At 44.6% G+C, this 18845-nt stretch overlaps 1 protein-coding gene across 2 annotated transcripts; it reads right to left on the reverse strand.

Annotated features, from left to right (window-relative positions):
• Nucleotides 1-3437: 3437 nt before the first annotated feature.
• LOC309558321 (uncharacterized protein) lies at nt 3438-18749 on the reverse strand. Of its 2 annotated transcripts, none has more exons than XM_082261377.1 (5): nt 18654-18749; nt 9450-9915; nt 6801-6982; nt 6589-6699; nt 3438-4208 (listed from the first exon to the last, which is right to left on the reverse strand). In XM_082261377.1, exons 2-5 carry the CDS (start codon nt 9883-9885, stop codon nt 3894-3896), a joined length of 1044 nt encoding a protein of 347 aa, XP_082117503.1. In that variant the 5' UTR covers nt 9886-9915; nt 18654-18749; the 3' UTR covers nt 3438-3893. The 2 variants fall into 2 exon arrangements, with proteins under 2 accessions (XP_082117503.1, XP_082117504.1); XM_082261378.1 differs by having other exon boundaries at nt 9450-9912; nt 18654-18745.
• Between the last annotated feature and the right edge of the window lie 96 nt (nt 18750-18845).

The following is an 18845-nucleotide window of genomic DNA, read 5'->3' on the forward strand; positions in this document are numbered from 1 at the left end:
ATAAAGGTAACTAAACTCATCGATTTAACGGTTTAAAAAAAATAAAAATACATTCCTGGAATGCTGGGATTGCAAACTGTCACATTTGCTTGTGTCCTCAACCAAACTGTCAAACAATTAAATGGCTGGTGTCATAACTGATCACATGTGAAATGTGCAATGTATATGTAAAGTGCTGCGTAAATTGACAGCGCTATATAAGTACCTGAAATAAAATAAAATAAATAAAATAATGTGCAGCAACATAGCAGTTGCAGATCAAACAAAAGCAGCTTCTTTGGCTGTTAAAGCGGTGTTCCAGCCTCCCCTCTCCCCTGTCGCCGCCATTGCTGGTGAGGGAACCGGGCAGTGAAGCCTTGCGGCTTCACCGGCGGGACCCTAATGCGCATGTGCGAAGCGCGCTGCACATTTGGATTGGCTTGGTGGCAGGGGAAGGAGGAGGGAGCCAAACTTCTGAGGGACATCGCTGCGGCGCCGTCTCCCAGAAATGGGGAAGGGTACCTGTCAAAAACAGGTATCCGTTCCACCCATCCCCCCTGAAAGGTGCCACTGGAGGGGAGGAGAAAGCAAATGAGAGGAAGTTCTACTTTTAGGTGGAACTCCGCTTTAAGGATAGGAGGGTTTAATTCTACTTTAAGGCTGTTAGCAGATCGGCCTCTAGATATTCAGCAGTGCCTAAAATTGGAGAGCAACTGAGCATGTGCAGAGCAGGGTGAGACAGTGTATTACTGGATTTTACACAGTATAGGCACTTATTTTTTATGTTTTACATACATCAGCTATACCTGCAAAAGGGACAAGTCTGAAGTGATCTAGCAGGACTTTATTTTATGACTAAAGTTACACTTTAAAGCAGAACTAAATCGTCCTTTCTTTTCAGCCAAGGAAGCTGCTATCTTAGCCTCTGTTTGATCTGTAACAGCCATGTTGCTGCACATGTGATCAGTTATGACATCAGCCATTTGATGGTTTGACAGTTTGGTTGAGAGCACTAGCAAATGTGAGTTAATTTTCCTGGCATGCTGGGAATGTAACAGTTTTTTAAATCGTTAGGTTTAGTTCTGCTTTACAGAGATTCTGTCCACAACTTGCAGGTAAAAACTTAAGGCCCCTTTCACATAGGCGGACTGTTCAGATCCGCCTGTCCGTTTTTTTGGCAGATCTGAACGGATGCTCCATGCATCTCAGAGACATGTCTGCTGACATCCGATCCGATGCGATCCATCAAATCTGGATGGATGGAAACCCTATTTTCCATCCGTCCAGCAAATTGGATGAGAATGGACAGACGGTTTGTTCCCATCCGATTCCCCCATAGAGAACAGTGGGACCTGATTGCTCTGTCTCTGCCTCCGCACACAGCGCGGAGACAGAGCTGCCATCCGCCTGCTCAGCGGGGGATTGACGGAGTCCGCGGATGGACTACAGTGTGTGAAAGGGGCCTAAAAGATCAAGTGCTTATTTGCAATGTTTTTTCTTTCCATAAACATTTTTTTAATGAATTGCAAAGTTCCTTTGGATTTCCTAAAGAATTGACGCTGCAGAAAGTGTCAGTTCCCCAGCACAGCCCCCTCCTTCCTTACATTTCATAATACTCCCCTCTAATTGCTGTCTGTGCTGGTCCAGCTCCTCCACCCCCCTTCCCCCTTAACACCCCATATAACCTCTTATGTAGCTGCCAGGCAAAAGGCAAAGAGGAATACCATAGAGTTCCATTTGAGTGACAGCTCCAAGTCAACTGGGTCTGCTAACATCACATCTAAGATGGCAGCACCCAGCAGTAGTCTCAGGGCTTTTGGAGGCCTACACAACAGAGGCTTTTACCAGGAAATAACATGCATAAAATACAATAAATGCACATATAATCTTATAGGTAGAATGTTGTTGAAGAAATGAATGGTCTGATAACAGGGTCTCTCCAAAGGTCAAGTTCAACAGTCAGTAAAAAAAAAAAAAAAGCCCAGCTTTCCTTCCCAAGCACTCTAAACCATATTGACCTGAAATCCCAAGCCATGTGGTTACCTACCATCTCCAACAGGAAAAGCCTCCTGCATTTTGTTAACATCTTGGCTGGCAATATCTAGTGAAGCGTTAACATCCTTTAAGGTGGGTTCACATTGAATTCGGATGCGGCTCAAAGGAGGGTTCCGGTGTATCCCTGTTCTTCGTTTCAGGGATTCATTAGGCCCAAATTTTTGCCTGAATTCTGACCTGAAACAGAGGAAAAGACGCACAGGACCCTTGTGCAATCTGCTCCTCGGCAGCCCCGGAGATGTGTGAACCGGCTCCATTGAGAACCGGTCACACTCTCCGGTCATGTGAATTGGATGGATGCAGAGAAACCTACATACAGCTTGCACAAGTGTGAACCCAGCCTTAGACTTTAATGGATTGCATGTACTGTTTGCCGTTCCATTCAAGTCTCTATGCAGTTCCATTAAAGGTTACTATGCAGACCTGGGAAGTCGCATACTAGATATAGCCGGAGAGGATGTAAACAAAGTAGGAGGTCGCCACCATTGGAGAAGGTAGATAAACACCTGGGTGGGGTTGTCATCTTATGATAATTTAAAGGATAAGAAATGGGAGGGCTGGGAGTGTTTACCTAGAGGCAATCTCGTCCTTTTAAAATAAAAAACCTTTACTATGGACAGAGTAGACAAAGTAACATAGTCTGTTTTGGTAATACTTTCACAACTTTCACAGTACCACCACCACAGTTCACCACTGATGCCCCTCAAAGACGCAGGTATAGGGATCATAGGAACAAGAAAACTAACTCCAGCCAAAACTTTTTGAAAAACCAGTTAAACTACACACTTATAAACCTGGGAAGATTTGAAACTTCCAGTAAGTTTTAGCTTCTGTCTGCCACCCTGCAGGGAAAATTTCACCTCACTTCCTGTTTCTGTGATAGCAGGACAAGAAATCCGATGAGAGGTTATCACTGGGACAGGAATTCACAGATAGGAACAATAACCTGAGATTATAAGTCTACATTCACCCTGCGAATTGTAGCGGCAGGAATCCTCTGATTTCTGTTGCAGCTCCAAGGGTTTCACTGTAATGACAGATTGCTGGTGGCCGCAGGAATTCACGGCTCTCTGCACAGCCAGCGATCACCTCATGTAAATTGCTGGCTGTGCAGAGAGCCGTGAATACCTGCGGCCAACCTGTTATCATAGTGAAAAGGGCTGGTGGCTGCACCTAGCGCCTCAGAGCTGCAGCAGGAATCATAAGATTCCTGCCGCTACATTTCGCACCGGCCTAAATTGCCAAAGGCTTTCAGATCCTGTTGATAACAACTATTTTGATTCAGTCCATGTCACCAGTAGAGAGATTTCTTATCACATCAACCCAATGGGGACACAGACAATAAATACAAAATCAAAATAATAAAAAAGACAGGGTTTCTCTCTTCCCCACTCTGTCAAAAAAAATAAAAAATGGCTAAAGTTGGGCTTTACCTATTCTGGGCAACATCATTTCAAGTAGAATTCCTGCCTACCTACTGTATCATACATGTCATGGTAATCCAATGTGTTACACCGGGCATATTATGGAAAATGGGTGGGGCTTAGTAGAAATAGGTGGAGTTTCATGTCAAATGTGATAAGCAGCACAGTTTCACCATGACCGCTCTTGGCTACTGTAGTGCAGAAGTGCAGGGTGACCCTCTGTAGTGGAAGTGCTGGTTGGAAGACCCAACGTATTCATGAATCTGCCCCTAATTCTTTTCCAGTTTTAAAAGATAAGCCCCCGCGTATTCCAGTTAGGAGGTTAAAGTATGATATTGTATAAACACAGTGTCTCCCATCAGGGGTTGGTTTCATTGTCTGTTTTCAGTTGCAGGAAGCAATGCTCAGCTTGGCTTTAGCTCAGTGATCGTCCCCTTACAGCTCCAATTTGAAATGTCCCAGATCAGGAAGAGAGGCCTCCAGCTCTTGGCTGCCAGTGACTGAGGCACAGTTCTGAGTAATCTTTGCTCCCAGTGTTGCTCCAAGTTGCTGGATTTGGGACAACACCTCCTGGTGGTGACATTGTCTTTGCCTCATTTGTTCTTGTTCCCAACGATTCTGCCTGTCAATCAGAGATTGCATGACTTGTGTCAGTCTGTGGATCTCTCCTCTTATAGAGTCCAGCTGTTCTGTACTGACTTCTGTCCTGGGTGGGGGGAAGGAAGCTGTCTGTGTGGTGGCATCCTTCACCTGAAGAATAGAAATATCCACAATGATTAACCACTTGAAGACCAGGCCTATTGTGACACTTTTTTGTTTAAAGTAAAAAAAAATAGCATTTTCTTGCTGAAAATTACTTCGAACTAGGGATAGACCGATATGGTTTTTTCAGGGCCGATACCGATATTTTGGTCATAATGGATCGGTATCGGCCGATATGGGCTGATATTTTGTATTTAAAGTTTTGAAAAATAGACAATTTTTGACACAAATCTGGTACTGAACATGCTAATTTTTGTTTAATGCTTAATGGCTGGCTTGCTGGCACCCTTTGGTGGGTGGCTGGCTGGCACACTGTGGTGGGTGGCTGGCTGTCTGGCACCCTGTGGTGGGTGGCTGGCACCCTGTGGTGGATGGCTGGCTGGCACCCTGTGGAGGGTGGCTGGCTGGCTGGCACCCTGTGGTAGGTGGCTGGCTGGCACAGGGGCTGTGGGTGGCTGGCACAGGGCCTGTGGGTGGCTGGATGGTACAGGGCTTGTGGGTGGCTGGCTGTCTGGCACCCTGTGGTGGATGGGTGGGTGGGTGGCTGGCACAGGGGCTGTGGGTGGCTGGCTGGTACAGGACCTGTGGGTGGCTGGCTGGTACAGTGCCTGTGGCTGGCAGGTACAGGGCCTGTGGGTGGCTGGCTGGTACAGGACCTGTGGGTGGCTGGCTGGCTCGCTGGTACAGTGCCTGTGGCTGGCTGGCTGGTACAGGGCCTGTGGATGTGGGTGGCTGGCTGGCACCGGGCTGCTGTGGGTGGGTGTATGCCTGTCATACACTCCCGCAAGACTAGTCCCGACTTCAGACGAGGCTGTCCAAGGCGAGGGAGGCGGCCTTAGAAGGTAGAATGACGTCACAAAAATATCGGCAATATCGGGGAAAGTGCATATCTGCCTTGCCGAAAATCGGTCTATCCCTACTTAGAATCCTCGAATATTTTTTTTCAGCAGAGGTCCTGAAAAATAAAATGGTGGTTGTTGCAAATTTTTATGTCACATGGTATTTGCGCAGTGGTTTTTCAAATGCATTTTTTAGGAAAAAATACACTTTAATTTTTAATGCATAAAAACACAATATAGAACCCTATTTTTTGGTCAATTATAAAAGATGATGTTGCGCCGAGTAAATAGATACTTAACTTTTCACCATTCCACAAGTGTAAACTACGATACCTAAAATTTCAAAACTTTTACAGGTTACTAGTTTAGAGCTACAGAGGAAGTCTAGCACTAGAAGTATTGCTCTCACTAAAACATTTGCGGAGATACCTCACATGTATGGTGCGAACACCATTTACATATGTGTGCGCAACCTATTTATTTTAAATTTAAAGATATATATATTTTTACACTGTCCCTTTCATTTTATTTTGGTCATTTTTATTCCTATCACAAGAAATGTAAACATCCCTTGTGATAGAAATAGGGCATGATAGGTCCTCTATAAGGCCACAGCCCACAGAACTCTCCTCTACCCTGGAATGAATGAGATCCCAAAAAAAAAAAAATACATAAAAAAAAAAAAAAAAATGATCTCATGCTGTCCAAAAGAAAAAAAAAAAGGCATCTGACCTAACCGGAAGTGACGTAATGACGTTGCTTCCGCCCTCTTAGACCATTGAGATGGCCGGGGACCTTCCGGTCTCCAGTCAGCTCTCTATGATAACCCGATGACACCACTGGATTCAATACCAACGTCCCCTTCTCCTGCTTGTAAAAGCAATCTAATGCCTAATCAGCCACTAGAATAGCCTTTAGATGAAAGAGCATTGCTGTCTGAAAAAAATAAAATAAATACCAGTGTTATGGCATTCAGCTGATGCCATCACCCTGGTAAAACCACTTAAACACAATCACGTACATGTACATAATTCTGTGGCAAGTGGAGACAATGAACCTGTTGCTGCAAAAAGAAAAATAATAATAAAGCTGAAGTTTAGATACTGTATCACTTTTTTTTTGCATAGTTGCCTTTGACCAATGCAAGAATGCATGTGCAATATCTGTGGAAGCTAGAGTAGCGCTACTACAGTGACCCCTGCTATATTCTGGGTTCTTTGCCAAGCAGGTGCCCCGCTGCTTAGGGTACACAGGAGGTCACTCATGTGGCGCAGGCACCATTCAGAGAACACTGCATTTTCTCAATGAATACAAAGCATTCTCTAACTGGAGAAGGTGTGATAGCAGGGTGGTAACATCCTATAGCAAGGCTGGGAAACATACAACCCCGGTCCTATTGCTCCGCTCACAGCTAATAGGAGCAGTAAACTACCATATTCTTCATGTTCAGTTTCACATTGCCCACCTGGTGGCACATACAATTTGTACTGGGCCTGCTGACCACATGATGTAGAGGCAGTGTTCTGTACCTGAGGATTAGGTGGAGCCTCTGGTCTCAGAGCCTGCTGGTTGGTGGCTGATGCAGTAAGTGGATAGTTTCCTCCATGAATTAAGAGCTGAAGTCCATTTTGGAAGATGACCTGATGAAAACAACCACCATTAGGAGCAAATATCACAAGCTGAGCCACATCATATTTTACTATTTAAGACAGAGGGACTGACAGCAAAACCCAATGTATACCTTCTTCTGTAAGTTGATGGCTCTGTCCACGATCTTCTTGGTGACAAGCAGTGCTGGGTTCTTAAGTGCAGGCAGAGGTGTCCTGGCTCTTCCATTCAGAGGATGGTGAGGTGCTGGTTGAGAAGGGTTGGGTCTGGGTCCATTCACAATGGGATTCTGTGCAGAACGGACAGGGCAGGGTTCTAATTCAGAGAAAAAAAGAAGTGAAAGGCTGAACAAATATCAGAGCCAGACAGCCATTGTCAGACTACAGCTCCTAACATTGCGGATCCTTCTTTTTTTAAAAGAAACTATAATGGCTTTGCATCAATTTGATTTTTTATGTGTATCTCTGCCTGGACTGTGACAAAAAAAAAAAATATAGGCCCAGGCACTTTAGACTGAGCAGCTAATTAGGTTAGGGGTTAGAGGGTGGAACAGTGGGTGACGAGATATTCATGGAGTTAGTCCTCCACATTGTATTGTAAAGGGGCACTGTGATATTAAAGAGGAAGTAAACCCTCCTCTACAACTTGTACCTATAGGTAAGCCTATGATAAGGCTTACCTATAGGTACTGTAAATATCTCCTAAACATGTACCGTTTAGGAGATATTTACCTTACATGCAGCCAGTGACGTCACTGGCGCATGCGCTCTGAAGGATGGGCCGCTCGTGCCGTTCCTTCAGAGTCCCGTGCCGTGACTGTCGGCTCTCGTGCGCGAGAGTGACGTCACCGCGGCTCCGGCCAATCAGATGGCCGGATGCCGCGATCCCGGAAGACGGGCGACTGGACATGTCGCCTGTCATAGAGGTGAGTGAGCAGCACGGCGGGGGCTCGTTCTAAGGTAAGTATTGCATAATGAGCTAGTATGCGATGCATACTAGCTCATTATGTCTTTCTCTTGCAGGGTGAAAAAAAAACAAAAAAAACGAGTTTACAACCTCTTTAAGGAGACTGCACTGTAATGATTACAGAGCTGTCCCCTTTATATCATAGTGCCACTTTACATTACAGTGCCCATAGCAGTCATGCCCTGCCCACCCCCTATGGCCTCTCCAGGGTCTCCTGCCCCGCCAATGATGTTATCCTGTCAGCAGGGCAGGGGGGGGCGGGAGGAGCTGCAGGTCTGGATCATATTAACAAGCAGGTGATTACCTGCTTGTTGACATATGAAAAGACTCCCACTCTCTGTGCAGATCTCCAGCTCTTGATGCCCCCTCGTCTGCTGATAGGAAGACATTGTTGGCTGGTGGGAGAATTGGGAGAGGAGACACAGGTATGGCTGCATAACAGGAGATGAGTGGTGACCGCGGTCTGCGGTAGCCCTGTGTAGACCGCTGTCACCAATTACCCCCCATTATGCAGCCCGGTCATCAACAGGCTGCTGTTAGGACATGCGGGCGCGGCACAACTGGGCAAATGCCTGGTGTGCCCTATAGCCAGTCCAGGCCTGTCTTTAGCCAAAATCCTTTACTTTATGTAGAATAGGACAGCCTTTTTCAACCGGTTTAACAAAGGAAGAACCCTTGCCAATTAGTACCATTTCTACAGCTGACAGGACATTACATTTTTTTAAATCCTGCAAGGTATAGCCATAATGTGCTGGTATGCATTGCATACTAGCACATTATGTGAAACTTACCTTATAAGGAAGGCCTCCAGCAGTGTGCTGTCACCACTTAAGGAGCTTCCATCTTCACGCGGTCTTCCTTCCAGGTTTGTGGAATTCGGCTGTTTGAGTGGCCAGAGCTGCGATGACGTCACTCCCGCGCAGGTATGGGGGAGCTGCCGTTCACAGCACAAGCCTCTGAAGCAACAACACGGTATGCCGTTTCTTTAGAGAGCATGCCCTGGTGACGTCACCGGCTGCATTAAAAGTATCTCCTAAACAGGACACGTTGAGGAGATATTAACTGGACCTATAGGTAAGCCTTAGTATAGGCTTACCTATAGGTAAAGGTCATGCATGGGAGTTTACTCCCACTTTAACAGGATGGTCAGTGAGAAGAATGCTCCCCACATTTGTAGTCAGTGAGAAGAATCCCCTCTTTACACATAGCTAAAAAGATCATTGTCAGTGGTTACCCATCTTCGATGCAGAAACTGCAGATGGCTCAAGGAACCCCTGGCAACCTCTACAGGAACTGTAGGTTCCCGCAGAACTATAGTAGGGAATGGTTAGAAACTCTGTCAGGTTTTTTTTTGTTGTGTCCCATTGGGGCTATTTTGCCCTACTTCCGGTCCAGTAGACACAAAATGTCTACAAAGAGAGATTTAGACATCAAGACAGGTTACACAAAGGAAGATTTCTCTTCCCCTTCCATGACAACAAAAAGTTCTAGTTTCCCATCACTTACTGCCCAAGCAGCAATAGTCACCAGTGCAAATGGAGAGGATAAACCTCCACCACAGGGGACACAGACAGCAATAAAAACCTGTGTCAGCCAAATAGAATTTCCTTTTTTTCTAAATTGCTCTAAAAATAACAGCAATTCAACTGACTGATGAAATGCTTTCAAATTCCATCATCTTTTATCCATGATATTATGACCACTGAGAGCTAAGCAGATATGCATGGAAGGCTTTGCTAATTTCCTAACAAAATTTCACATAGTTCTCGAATTAGACAACTAGGGCTAAAAAAGCCCTTTTCCCAAAGGAACTTACGTGTCTCCTGCACAGTCTGTGGTTGGGGGATACTTCTCAAAGTGCTGACTGGTGGAGCAAGTGACTGGTTTACACTGGAGAGAGACGTCACGTTCACAATTTTGATCTCTGTTTCTTGGCTCTCTTCCTTCACATCACTTGCTGTCTTTCTCTCCTTGGCCACCTGAGGACCTCCCTCCTTTTTCTGCCCACTGCTTTCCTGTAATAAACTGCAGAGCTGAGCCTGTTCCCAGCCCTGTGCTTTCGTAGCGGGGTTCTGAGAGGAACTGGATGACTTTTCTGGTTCAATCTTCTTACGCTTCAAGAACAGGTAGATTGCCTGTGGTGTCACCTTGATATTGTCTAATTCGAGGACCTTCTTGATCTTCCGAAAACTGAGACCAGCTTTCCTCAGTACTACTATCCTGTGCTTTGCGTGGTCATCCAGCCGACCCATCCCTCTAGGAAGTTAGGACTTCGTGTGCTCCTTTTAGAGGAGAGTAAAGGAATATCAGTACATATACACTAAGGCAAATAAATATGTATAAAGCAAGACAAACACAATGGTGTTGACTTTCTAAAACTGGAGAGTGAAAAATCTGGTTCAGCTGTGCATGGTAGTCAATCAGCTTCAAAACTTAAGCTTGTTTAATTAAGGTTTAACAAAAAAAAAAAAAAAAAAACCTGGAAGCTGATTGGTTTCTATGCAGAGCTGCGCCAGATTTTGCACACTCCTGTTTTAGTAAATCAACCCCAATGACTTAGTGGGTAGCACTTTGGCCTTAAAGTAGGAGTAAACTCCCATGCATGACTGGTCCTCTTTATGGAGAGATCTGGGGTAAAAAAAAATCTATTTAAAACAAAAGATTTACTTTTAGCCTGGACTGGAAGTACCGTCATGACATCGCTCTGCTCCTCCAAGGCCATAGAAACTATCAAAGAGTATATACTCTTTGATTGCCTATGGGAGAAGCCAGCCACACCGTCGGATCTTTTCTCGGGTGAACCGGTGGAAACAGTAAGCCCAAGAAACACCGGCTCATGAGCTCCTCAGGCCGCTTTCATTAAAAAGCCAGCCGCAGAAAATTATACCAGGTTTATGGTCGATATCTTTAGCCATAGTCGAGGTAAACCACTAGCAAACTGCAACATAAAAAAAACGTATTGCGGTCAGAAAGTGGTTAATAATAATGTAGGTGAGCGAAGTTTTTAGTATAGGATGTGTGCTACATACATATAATGGGTAGTTGTACCTATGTCCTATAATCTCGAATACAAGACAGAACATTGGGTTGAGGCACTTAGGACTTTCATGGTAAGGTATGAACAACACAATACTTCTGTATTTTTTAAACATATGTTTATTATAATTTCATTAGATTAAAATTCACCTTTACAGATGGAAGACACAGATTAAAAGAATAAATCAAACACATAGATAGCCCACAAGGGCATAACACAATTCTCGCAGAACCTCACTTCCTCTAATATAGATTGAATGATGTTTCCTCAAAACATGGGGGGGGGGGGGGCCTCAATCTATAAAATTCCAATCTCACACTCTACATTTTTCGCTGGGTGCCCGCTTTTTCAGGAGTGGTATTTGTGAGGGATGTGATTTTTGGTAAAATATGAATATGTTATATATATTATTACATTTGTTCAGTTGTGCTCATAAGTTTACATACCCTGGCAGAATTTATGATTTCTTGGCCATTTTTCCAAGAATATGAATGATAACACAAACACTTTTCTTTCACTCATGGTTCGTGTTTGGCTGAAGCCATTTATTATCAATCAACTGTGTTTACTCTTTTTAAATCATAATGACAACAGAAACTACCCAAATGACCCTGATCAAAAGTTTACATACCCTGGTGATTTTGGCCTGATAACATGCACACAAGTTGACACAAAGGGCTTTGAATAGCTATTAAAGGTAACCATCCTCACCTGTGATCTGTTTGCTAGTAATTAGTGTGTGTGTATAAAAGGTCAATGAGTTTCTGGACTCCTGACAGACCCTTGCACCTTTCATCCAGTGCTGCACTGACGTTTCTGGATTCTGAATCATGAGGAAAGCAAAAGGATTGTCAAAGGATCTGTGGGAAAAGGTAGTTGAACTGTATAAAACAGGAAAGGGATATAAAAAGATATCCAAGGAATTGAGAATGCCAATCAGCAGTGTTCAAACTCTAATTAAGAAGTGGACAATGAAGGGTTCTGTTGAAACCAAACCACAGTCAGGTAGACCAACTAAAGTTTCAGCCACAACTGCCAGGAAAATTGTTCAGGTTGCAAAGAAAAACCCCACAAATCACTTCAGGTGAAATACAGGACTCTCTAAAAACATGTGGTCTGGCTGTTTTAGGATGCACAATAAGAAAGCACTTGAAGAAAGATGGGCTGTATGGTCGAGTCGCCAGAAGAAAGCCATTACTACGCAAATGCCACAAAGCATCCCGCTTACAATACGCCAAACAGAACAGAGATAAGCATCAAACCTTCTGACACAAAGTTATTTGGAGTGATGAGACAAAAGTTGAGCTTTCTGTCCACAACCATAAACGCTACATTTGGAGAGGAGTTAACAAGGCCTATGATGAAAGGTACACCATTCCTACTGTGAAACACGGAGGTGGATCGCTGATGTTTTGTTGATGTGTGAGCTACAAATGCACAGGTAATTTGGTCAGAATTGATGGTAAGATGAATGCAGTATGGTTTCAGAAAATACTGGAGGAAAATTTGCATTCATCAGCCCGGAAGCTGCGCATGGGACGTACTTGGACATTCCAAAATGACAATGATCCTAAACACAAGGCCAAGTCGACCTGTCATTGGCTACAGCAGAATAAAGTGAAGGTTCTGGAGTGGCCATCTCAGTCTCCTGACCTCAATATCATTGAGCCACTCTGGAGAGATCTCAAACGTGCGGTTCATGCAAGACAACCCAAGAATTTACAGGAACTGGAGGCTTTTTGCCAGGAAGAATGGGCAGCTTTACCATCTGAGAAGATAAAGAGCCGCATTCACAAATACCACAAAAGACTTCAAGCTGTCATTGATGTTAAAGGAGGCAATATACGGTATTAAGACATGGGGTATGTACATTTTTGATCAGGATCATTTGGGTAGGTTCAGTTGTCATTATGATTTAAAAAGATAAAACACAGTTGATTGATAATAAATGGCTTCAGTCAAACACTAACCATGAGTGAAAGAAAAGTTTTTGTGTTATCATTCATATTCTTGGAAAAATAGCCAAGAAATCATAAATTCTGCCAGGGTATGCAAACTTATGAGCACAACTGTATTATAAGGAGTTTCCTTACAGTATAATACAATATTATGTATCTCTTACCCTTACCAGTACTTACCATTGCTGATTGTTCACCTGGTACCCGCACTGGCCAGGGAGACTGCCATTTGGCGTCGCGGTTCCATCTGTTGTGGATGTGGGCCCTTTGATGAGTATTGCTTTGCCAGTTCCATATGGTGCCTCGGCACAGTTTGAGAATTCCCTAGGGCAGTGATGGGGAACCTTGGACCCCCAGATGTTTTGGAACTACATTTCCCATGATGCTCAGCTATACTGCAGAGTGCATGAGCATCATGGGAAATTTAGTTCCAAATCATCTGAGGTGCCAAGGTTTGCCATCACTGCCCTAGGGTCTATCTTTGCATTTCTGGCTGCTTTTCAGTGATGCGCCAATAGTTTATATGTATGAGTTTTTTGCACTTACAGTCAGGTCCATAAATATTGGGACATCAACACAATTCTAATCTTTTTGGCTCTATACACCACCACTATGGATTTGGAATGAAACAAACAAGATGTGTTTTAACTGCAGAGTTTCAGCTTTAATTTGAGGGTATTTACATCCAAATCAGGTGAAAGGTGTAGGAATTACAACAGTTTGTATATGTGCCTCCCACTTTTTAAGGGACCAAAAGTAATGGGACAACTGGCTGCTCAGCTGTTCCATGGCCAGGTGTGTTTTATTCCCTCATTATCCCATTTACAAGGAGCAGATGAAAGGTCCAGAGTTAATTTCAAGTGTGCTATTTGCATTTGGAATCTGTTGCTGTCAACTCTCAATATGAAGTCCAAAGAGCTGTCACTATCAGTGAAGCAAGCCATCATTAGGCTGAAAAAACAAACCCATCAGAGAGATAGCAAAAACATTAGGTGTGGCCAAATGAACTGTTTGGAACACCCTTAAAAATAAAGAACGCACCGGTGAGCTCAGCAACACCAAAAGACCCGGAAGACCACGGAAAACAACTGTGGTGGATGACCGAAGAATTCTTTCCCTGGTGAAGAAAACACCCTTCACAACAGTTGGCCAGATCAAGAACACTCTCCAGGAGGTAGGTGTATGTGTGTCAAAGTCAACAATCAAGAGAAGACTTCACCAGAGTGAATACAGAGGGTTCACCACAAGATGTAAACCATTGGTGAGCCTCAAAAACAGGAAGGCCAGATTAGAGTTTGCAAAACATCTAAAAAAGCCTTCACAGTTCTGGAACAACATCCTATGGACAGATGAGACCAAGATCAACTAGTACCAGAGTGATGGGAAGAGAAGAGTATGGAGAAGGAAAGCAACTGCTCATGATCCAAAGCATACCACCTCATCAGTGAAGTATGGGGGTAGTAGTGTCATGGCGTGGGCATGTATGGCTGCCAATGGAACTGGTTCTCTTGTATTTATTGATGATGTGACTGCTGACAAAAGCTGCAGGAAAAATTCTGAAGTGTTTCGGGTAGGGCTGAACGATAGTCGATGTGATATCAACTATCGTTCTGCAGGCACGGGCGATATTCATATCGCCGAAGCCACGATATTCAGGCATTAGGCAGAGCGGGAGAAGTCGGGACTGGGGGGGGAGGAGGAGGACTTACAGTGACTGCGTCCGTCCCACACTTCCCTCCCAGCTCTGCCTCTAGTATCCAGCCGACCATTACTCCGCCCTGCTCCGCCCATTGTCTCTCCTGGCTGCATCGGGGGCGGGATCAGGCTGTAATGTTTTTCAATGGAGAGAAAATGGGCGGAGCAGGGCGGAGTAATGGTCGGCTGTTGACTAAGAGGGAGGGCTGGAGTACGGGGCGGATTGCATGGCGGCGGAACAGTGTTTGCAACAGGAGAGGGGGGGAGACGTCCGGAGCATGGCGGAGGAGCACTGCGGGACAAAGGCTGCTACCGACAGCCCGCTTCCTCTACACTCTGGCTCCGACAGAAGGCTCGGGCGGAACAAGTTCTAGGAGTGTGGTGGATCCCCTGGCAGAAAGCTGAGCTCTGCTAACTGATCCCTCCTCCGGAGACTGTCTGGAGAAATATTGCGATATATATCGTTAAAAACAAAATATCGCAATATACTTTTTTGCCCAATATCGCGCAGCCCTAGTTTCGGGGCAATATTATCTGCTCATATTCAGCCAAATGCTTCAGAACTCATTGGACGGCGCTTCACAGTGCAGCTGGACAATGACCCGAAGCATACTGCAAAAGCAACCAAAGAGTTTTTTAAGGGAAAGAAATGGAATGTTATGGAATTGCCAAGTCAAGTCGATTGAGCATGCATTTCACTTGCTGAAGACAAAACTGAAGGGAAAATGCCCCAAGAACAAGCAGGAACTGAAGACAGTTGCAGTAGAGGCCTGGCAGAGCATCACCAGGGATGAAACCCAGCATCTGGTGATGTCTATGCATTCCAGACTTCAGGCTGTAATTGACTGCAAAGGATTTTCAACCAAGTATTTAAAAGTGAAAGTTTGATTTATGATTGTTAATCTGTCCCATTACTTTTGGTCCCTTAAAAAGTGGGAGGCACATATACAAACTGTTGTAATTCCTACACCGTTCACCTGATTTGGATGTAAATACCCTCAAGTTAAAGCTGAAAGTCTGCAGTTAAAGCACATCTTGTTTATTTCATTTCAAAATCCATTGTGGTGGAGTATAGAGCCAAAAAGATTAGAATTGTGTCGATGTCCCAATATTTATGGACCTGACTGTATGTATGACCTTAACATGTTTTTGTTGTCTTTTGTATATTATTGTTGTTTTTATATATTTCCATATCACATTCCTCTGGAATACTACTCCTGAAGAAGCGGGCACCCCACGAATCATGTAGAGTGTGAGATTGGAATTTTATTGATTGAGGCTCCAATGTTTTAGAAGATAACTCATTCATTGCCCAATCTATATTAGAGGAAGTGAGGTTCTGCTAGAATTGTGTTATGCCCTTGTGGGCTATCAATGGGTTTGATCTATTCTTTTAACCACTTCAATACCGGGCACTTTCACCCCCTTCCTGCCCAGGCCAATTTTCAGCTTTTAGCACTGTTGCATTTTGAATGACAATTGCGCGGTTATGCAACACTGTACCTAAACCAAATGTATCTCATTTTTTCCCCACAAATAGAGCTTTCTTTTGGTGGTATTTGATCACTGCAAGTTTTTTTTCTTTTTTGCTAAACAAATAAAAAACATACTGAAAAGTTTGAAAAAAAAAAAAAAGTTTTTTTGTTTAGGTTATAAAATTTTGTAAATAAATATGTTTTTTCCTGCACTGACGAGCACTAATGAGGCAAAACGGACAGGCACTGATGAGGAGACACTGATGGGGTGGCACTAATATGCAGCACTGATATGCAGAACTGATGGGCACGGATATGCAGCATTGACGGGCACTGATGGGCAGCACTGATGAGGAGGGCACTGACAGGCTCCCTGAGCACTGATTGGCATCCCTGGTGGCATGGGTGGGCATCCCTGGTCCATGTGACATGCATAAACACACGGAAAGCAAGCCCACCCTCTGTTCTGCCTGTATGGTGTTAATAATTAGCCGGAATTTGCCAAATTGGTACATAGTGCTCGGGGGAAGGTATATGGAATTGAACGTATGTCTCAGATTTTCAGGGATGGACCCCTTTTGTCTTTTGACCCCCTGAAGCCCCGAATACTTGTTACCTGCTCATATGCAGTTTTATTATCTACAACTAATGGCACTTTTCCACTGCAAGTACAGGCTCGGCTCTACTCGGCCCTGCTTGGCCCGGTTTGCTTTTCCACTGCTGGTACCGCATGGTACGGTGTTGGAACGGTTCGGTACGGTACGGTATAGGTTTGCTTTTCCACTAAAGTAGTACTAAAGTTAAATGGGTGGGATAACAACGGGGTGGGTGGGATTCTCTGACCAATCAGTGGCTAGTAGTGACTGCATGCAAAGGATTGTGGGATATGGTACCGGGTATGGTACCTCTTGGAACCACAATTGAGGTGGTACTGTTTTTGAGAGCCGTACCGTTCGGTTCCATGCAGTGGAAAAGTGCCGCCGTACCGTACCAAACCGTTCCTACACCGTACCACGCGGTGGAAAAGCACAAAAGCGAGCCAAACCGTTCGGTTCCATGCAGTGGAAAAGCGCCATAAGGCATGCAGTCAGAGCACAAGGGAACTCTCAGAAACGGCATCTATCTCCCACCCCTATTTTCAACCTTATACAAATAGCTGAAATCTCGAAAGGTTTTATCCCCCAATGTTATACCATGTTACTCTCTGAATTTCATAAAGGCCACCCTAATAGGGCACCTGAGCTGGGAGAGAGATCTGGGGGCAGATGTCAGGTGACCAATAGGAGCAGGCATATCAGGCTGTGGCTGCTTGCTCTTTAAAGTGATTGTTATTTTTTTTTTTAAAACGAGACTTTACAAACATGTTATATTTACCTGCTTTGTTGCAGTGGATTTGCTCAGGACAGCCCAGATCCTCCTCTTCTCGGCTCCCTCTTTGCAGCTCCTGGCTCCTCCCCTCAGCTGAGTGCCCCCACAGCAAGCAGTGGCCTATGGGGGCACCTGAACCAAGCTGGAGCTTCATCTGTCCATTCAGACACGGAGCTGCCATTTGGGCCCGCCCCCTCTCTCTCCCGATTGGCTGACTGACTTTGATAGACAGCCGCAGAAGCCAATGGCGCTGCAGCTGTGTCTCAGCCATCCAAGAAAGGTTTTGGCTTTTTATATATATTTAAATTATAACTAAAGCAAAACAATTGTTTTTAGTTTTGGATAGTGAAGAAGGGTTAGAACACCTGTCAGGTGTTTTTTGCAGTCTGTGTCTGCATTAGGGAGATTCATCCTCCATATTTCTCCTGCCATCAGTGAAAGAAAATCCTGAATTTTGGGTCGTTACCAGAACTAGAATAGAGGGGAAATCTTCCAACGGGGGACACTAGTTCTGGTGACAACCAGGGATTCAAAACGTTTTCTCCTGCACTTGAATGGTATGTAAGGAGGGGAGTGGTCTTTGTTGACACCACCTAAGGTCTTGCCACCCCCTCAGGACTAAGGGTATCCAAATACACTAAAAAACAACAACATGAGACGGGCGCACCGACCTCGTGCATTAGTTAGCACTAAAAAGATTTATTTACAATTCAAAAACGCAACATGCATTGTATTCACAAACATATGATAGTTGCTCGCATGCAATGACAATGTAACCAATCATCTCCAAGACAGCCAGGATACTCCTACCGTGCTGGGTGACGTAATGGTATCCACATATACCTGGCTGACGCGTTTCGAGGAAGGACCCTCTTCCTCACTGCCAAAAAAATGTATTTTAAATAAACCTTTTAGTGGTAATGCATGCGGTCGGTGTGCCCTTCTCTTGTTGTTGTTTGACAACCAGGGATTCCCTGACTTTGGAGGAATTTCCTCTCACTTCCTGTTTTAGCTACAGGACAGGAAGTGAAAGCAAATCTCCGCAATGGGACACAGGTGGAAAAAAATACAAGTTGACAGAGAAAATAACCCTACCCCCCCCCCCCCTCCTGTATCCCAAATGAAGAAAAAATGTTTTGCTTTTAGTTCTACTTCAAAATAATAATGTAAAATCTTAAAAAAAAAAAAAAAAAGTATAAACCCTAACAGCTGATCCCTGATCATCTAACCTCGTCCATCCTGGTCCTTCTCCAGGGACCTCTCAGTGATGATGACAATGTGAACTCAGGGACATTTAAAGGGACATTCCAATTTAATCAAACATTAAAGGGCCAGTCAAATCTTTACAGTGGGGGACTGCTCCTGGAGACTGGGGGGGGGGTTATCTCACATGTCCCTAGGCTCCCCCAGCAGCCGAGCAGCTCAGTAATGACATTCCAGCATACAGGCAGATTTCCATATCACAGCTCCATAACAATCGCCCATACCTGTGTGATCCCAGCTGTCCTGCCCCCCGCAGCCATGAATCTGTCTTTGTTTGTTTACAGAGGAACAAGGAACCAGCGGAGACTTCTGGGAGAAACTTTCCCAAAGGGCGGAGCCTCTGCAGCTCTTAACCCTTCCTGTACCCATGTTCTCTACCCCGCCATGTGCTGCTGAGGTGCTCTGTCTCTTTAAGG

The sequence above is a fragment of the Pelophylax lessonae genome, assembly GCF_965119305.1.
Source record: "Pelophylax lessonae genome assembly, chromosome: 6".
In the NCBI taxonomy this organism is placed as follows: Eukaryota; Metazoa; Chordata; class Amphibia; order Anura; family Ranidae; genus Pelophylax; species Pelophylax lessonae.

What these genes read in the sequence shown, in the direction of transcription:
- LOC309558321 (XM_082261377.1), bottom strand. Translation starts at nt 9,885, where the DNA reads ATGGGTCGGCTGGATGACCACGCAAAGCACAGGATAGTAGTACTGAGG. An exon ending in ACAGACTGTGCAGGAGACAC is followed by an intron (nt 6,983 to 9,449) that starts GTAAGTTCCTTT and finishes TCTCTGAATTAG; the next exon opens with AACCCTGCCCTGTCCGTTCT. An exon ending in AGGCTCCACCTAATCCTCAG is followed by an intron (nt 4,209 to 6,588) that starts GTACAGAACACT and finishes TCTATTCTTCAG; the next exon opens with GTGAAGGATGCCACCACACA.